General features: G+C 39.0%; 1 protein-coding gene across 1 annotated transcript; it reads right to left on the reverse strand.

Moving 5' to 3' along the window:
* Positions 1 to 405: 405 nt before the first annotated feature.
* Positions 406 to 1,449, reverse strand: LOC100763769 (mas-related G-protein coupled receptor member X2-like). The gene has a single exon (XM_027410566.1). It carries the CDS (start codon positions 1,447 to 1,449, stop codon positions 406 to 408), a length of 1,044 nt encoding a protein of 347 aa, XP_027266367.1.
* Between the last annotated feature and the right edge of the window lie 3,839 nt (positions 1,450 to 5,288).

The raw sequence follows: 5,288 nt of genomic DNA on the forward strand, positions 1-5,288 counted from the left end.
GTTTTTCAAGACAAGGTTTCTCTGTGTAGCTTTGGAACCTGGCACTCGCTCTGGAGACCAGGCTGGCTTCAAACTCACAGAGATCTGCCTGCCTCTGCCTCCCTAGTGCTGGGATTAAAGGCATGCACCACCAATGCCCGGCAGAAATGTAGCTCTTTACTGCATTTTCTTAACACTTCTGCTGAAGGAGTGATTTGTCAATAGTAATCAACAGCTCCCCTGAATACCAGAATCCAATGGGTCCCACCAAAAGGAGATGATGAAGCTCTGAGTGAGACAGATCCAGAAATGCTACAGTCTGTATTTGTATAACAAGTTCAGTATTGATCAGTTTTTACCAAACAAGGTTATGAAAATTTCCACAAAATAAGGACAAAGTTGTTTCTCAAAGCTACTTCTGCCTGATCAAAGCATGTCTGTTTTCATTTCTCTGGGTCTTCCTGAAGAAGCCCCCACTCTACAGTCTTCTTCTTCAGGGGTGTCCTGCAAGGCTCTCTGCAGAAGTATCTTGAGAGTGTTCCTCTGGAACCTACGATGGAACCTAATACAGCCAACAAGGAAATAAATGATAGGATTGGCACAACTGTTAAAACAGGACAGAAATATTGTTGTTGGAAAAAAATAACAAGGCACAAGATAATTAAAATTCTCAATCCATGATAAGAGGAACCAGTAGATGCCATAAGGCAGACCAAAGAACAGGAAGACCAGCACTGTACACACAATGGTCACATATAGCTTGGTCACAGGAATCCTGTGTGAGCCACAGAAGATAGTAAGCACTAAGGCCAGACTGGACCCCAAGAGAACCACAAATAAAATAATTAACCATGTAGCAGTGATTAAATCAAATGACTGACACCAACCAGGCCCAAGACTATCAAATATGAGACCACATTCCTTTCCTTCTAGGAAGCTCAACAACAGAGATAAGGCCCAAAGCAAGGTACATATGACAGCTGATGTGTATCTGGGGCGTTGGCAACGATACCAGATGGGCCATATGGCAGACAGGCAGCGTTCAGTGCTAATGGCACTAAGCATGCTCAGGCCACAAAGATAAGCAAAATTTAACACAACAAAATAAAACAGAGGAGTGCCGATGATATTGGAGTAGAAGGTGTCCAAGATTATATGAATACAATTTACAATTTGAAAACACATGAAGAGAAAGTCAGCACCAGCCAGGTTGAGGATGTAGACAGAGAAGCCATTCCTCTGCATATGGAAGCCCAGAAGCCACAGCACTACGGCATTTCCAACCAGTCCAATGAGCCCAATGATAAGGGAAAGCCAAATCATAGTATAGGACATGATGTTACAAAATGAAATTTCAGTGTTGTTTCTTCCATTTACTACTATGATGTTAGTCTCGAAGTCTGCGGTGTTTGAATTCACTCTTAAATCTCCAACAATGTGGCTGGAAAGAAAAAGAAGATATGAGCACATACCGTACAATCTTTCATTCTCAGTACATCTTGCCCTGCGTGACTGACCTGGTTCATAAAGAGAAGAAACAGGGTTGTAGAGGCTGAGTAATTTATCAAGACCAAAATATATGAAGCCTTAATTAAATCTAGTTAGTATTTCTTTCAGCTGTCTACAAACCGTGTACTTCACTGATATGAGAGTAGTTGGCAGCCCTAATATAGACACTCAGTATTTTGGGTTGTGTCAGAAGGAAATACAACCCTGAAACCAACTTTTTTCTGTCATTAGACTAGTTCTTCTCTGGCACAGGAACTTGTAAGCCAGAAGCATGACCATCAGCTGCTCTCAGTCCTGGCAGGGGAGGCTATCACCTGGGAAAATATGAAAATCATGAATGAGAGTCATGAAGGGAAAAGCAAGTCATGCTTAGACTTGTATGAACAGGGCTGGACCTACAGATTAAAGTGACTCAGATTTGAAACTAGAAAACAGGAAAAGCCTTTAAGGACATTAAACACTTTTTTTTGCTGTCTGTTGCTATATTACAAGTGTCCATCTCTCCATAAAAGCGCAGTAAGTAGGTGAGATTTTTCACTAAAAAATGAATATATGAATCATAAACCTAACCATAGATGCAAATTTGGAACAAATGTTTTTGCAACTATTTTAGAGTGAGTTTAATACCACAAAATGTGTGGAAAATGAAGAAAATATCATTGCTGATGAATCTGCCTTTGGGAAATTCTAGTATATTTGAAAGAATGGCATATGGTAAGGAGATGTCTAAGAATGGCCTTTATCATTCTCCAACCTGGGAATGTCCAATTCTTGGCTGTAATAAGAACACAGAATAGGGCCAGGCATTGGTGGCACATGCCTTTAATACCAGTACTTGGGAGGCAGAGGCAGATGGATCTCTGTAAGTTTGAGGCCAGCCTGGTCTACAGAAAGAGTTCCAGGACAGGCTCTAAAGAAATACATAGAAACCCTGTCTTGAAAAACAACAACAACAACAAAAAGAACACAGAACAGTGGTTCTCAGCATATAGGTTGTGACCCTTTCAGGTCAATTTGTAACAATGAAAATATATCCTGCATATCAGACATTTGCATTCCATTTCATAACAGTAGCAAGATTACAGTTATAAAGTAGCAACTAAAATAATTTTATGAGAAACTGTATTAAAGTGTCACAGCATTGGGAATGTTGAAAACACTGACTCTGAAGAATTAGGCATAGAATTCTGAAATGAATTGAATTTGTAACATTCTTAAAAAGCTAAAAACTTAATATGGGGAAACAGAGATAGGGAAGAAGTGGAAATTGTTCTAAACAGAGCATATTATGACACAGAAACATCTACAGAGATGGAAGACAGAAATGGTCTCTAGGAGGAGGGTAATAGGAACTGTTCTTATGAATGCCAGCACTCTAAAGGCTAGGCAGGAAGAACTCCATGAGTTCAAGTACAGTCTGAGCTACATAGTGAGTTCAGAAAAGTCTACATTGTGGGAGAAAAGCAAGCATAAAAAAAGAAAAAATATAAGGAACCCGAGACTCAATATAAAGACCCAACACTATGAATACAGGAATGAGACACAGACTAAAGCACAGAAGGGTAGTTTTATGAACTAGAACATGGGTTTTCCTTGATATACAGGAAAATACAGATTTTGAAACAGAGGAGATAGTCCAAATGGACATGACAAGCAATGAACCCATATCAACAAACTGTATTGAAAAATATCAAGGGAAGATGACACATAGAGAATGTTCATGTTACAGGCTAAAGGGACATACTTTATTTGCAAAGTGAAACCTCTTAGAAAAAATGTTTGATTTCTAAAACTGGGAGACCATGGAAAGGTGTGTTCCACATCCTGAGAGCCATCAACTGCCAATGAAGCTGTGCAGTCTTCCAGGTATGAAACATTATGCACTTCTCTCTTGTCTATTGTTACATTACAAACAAAACAAGTGATGACTCTGGAAAAGGGTCTAGTAGGGATGGAGGAGGAAGTTGAAAGGGATGAGATGGAGGTAATAGAGGAGAGGGTAATCAGAGTACATTTAATACAGAAATCTCATGATCAAATGACAAAATTAATCAAGGAAGGAAATTAGTTGTGGGCCTGGGGCAACACAACTGTACCTACATCCACAGTAATCTAACTCTGGGTTCAGATGAATACTACTGTTGATACATCTCTACACTCTATGTGTTGTTCTTGGGTTTGAGTTGGGTTTAACACTTTAACTAAATATATACATTACTGATGAATTATACTTAATTTTGTTTTTCTCAGTCACTCATTTTTAGACCATCTTTTTCAAACTGATGCAGAAATACAAAGGAATAGAAACTGCATTGTAGGAAACACAGGTGACTGAGTTACTGACAGAACTGTGCTTTTAGAGAGTTTGCCTGTACCCATGTGCTTGCTAAGAGAGTAAAAGAATTCTCACAATAGCAGAACATTTGGATAGTTGAAAAGAGAGCAGAATGAGGAGAAATTGCAAGAAGTGAACATTGATTAGATACACAGGATTCTAATCTCCCAAAATCAAGTCTTCCAGTCCACACTGCTAAACAATGACTTTGTACCTCTTGTGTCTTCAGGAAACCCTGAGACTCTTAGGATTATCCATCTCAAAGTGTAGTTATATGGACATGGACTAAGAATAATAGGTAACAACTTCTGGGAAATGGTCTCAAAAGCTTCTTACCTTTCTTCCATTTTTCTTATCGGGGTGGTAAGCTGGTCTGTGGCAAAGTGAAGGGTCCACTGAGTCAGCTGTCAACATGAAACACTTCTGTACCCTGGAGAATGATATGAGACCAGTGAGTGGTTGAGGAAGGCTGATCAAGATGGCAGAAAGAACTGTGGTTTTCTGTACTTGGATCTGCTGGCATATCAGTATCAACCCGTTGAGTCATGTTCTTCATGAGACTGTTCTTGACAGTAGGCCTGACTCCTATCTGTCATCTTCTGGTCATGCCAACCACTGTAACTCCCCTACCCTGCTAGTTTCAGTTCAAACCAGAGCCAACCTATTAAGTTAGTCTAGGTTTCCATCTTTCCCCAAGTACTACCAAGTTCTGGAATTTCAGGTAGATCACCAGACAGCATCAATGTGGGCAGTAGGGATTTGAATGTAGGTCCTTACAATGTTAGCCAATCACTTTACCCACTGAACCATCTCCCAGGGCTATCTAACAATATTTTTATAAAGGAGGAAATCTGCTTCACCTCCATTTTTAAAATATGAATGAGTTTTTAAGAAAAAGGATTATTTACTGTGTCTGCATGCTTGTGTGCTAGATTGGTTTGTTGGCTGGTTGTCTTTATAATTAAGAAACAGTAGGATATGAATTATAGGAGGATTTGATTTCTCTCCTGTTTGAGCTTTTACATTCCATAGGGTAAAGACGTTAAGTTCTCATTTGACAATTCAATGCGTAGTGTCAACTGAAATTCCCATACTACATTTACTATGTCTATAATACTGGAGATTAGTTCTATCTCCATGTAAGGTTTTAGTACATTTGTTTCCTAAGTACAGCTACTGCTTGATCTTTTCTGTCAAAACTATGTGAACTTTATAATGCCTTTGTTTGTGGTATCACTTTTTCCTGATTTTTGTTAAAGGGATATGAAATAAAATGTAAGAATATGCTATATATGATCTAAAACTGTGAATTGGTGACACATATGTAAAATCTTGCCAGTGCTTGAAAGTAATGGCACTTAAGGAAAACCTGCCTCCAACTGTGAAGGTGAAAATTTCTTGGAGTAACTTGACTTAGTAACAAACTTAGATTTTGGGGGGCTGAATGAGTTGACAGCTCTGAGCA

The sequence above is a fragment of the Cricetulus griseus genome, chromosome 3 (assembly GCF_003668045.3).
Source record: "Cricetulus griseus strain 17A/GY chromosome 3, alternate assembly CriGri-PICRH-1.0, whole genome shotgun sequence".
Lineage (NCBI taxonomy): Eukaryota > Metazoa > Chordata > Mammalia > Rodentia > Cricetidae > Cricetulus > Cricetulus griseus.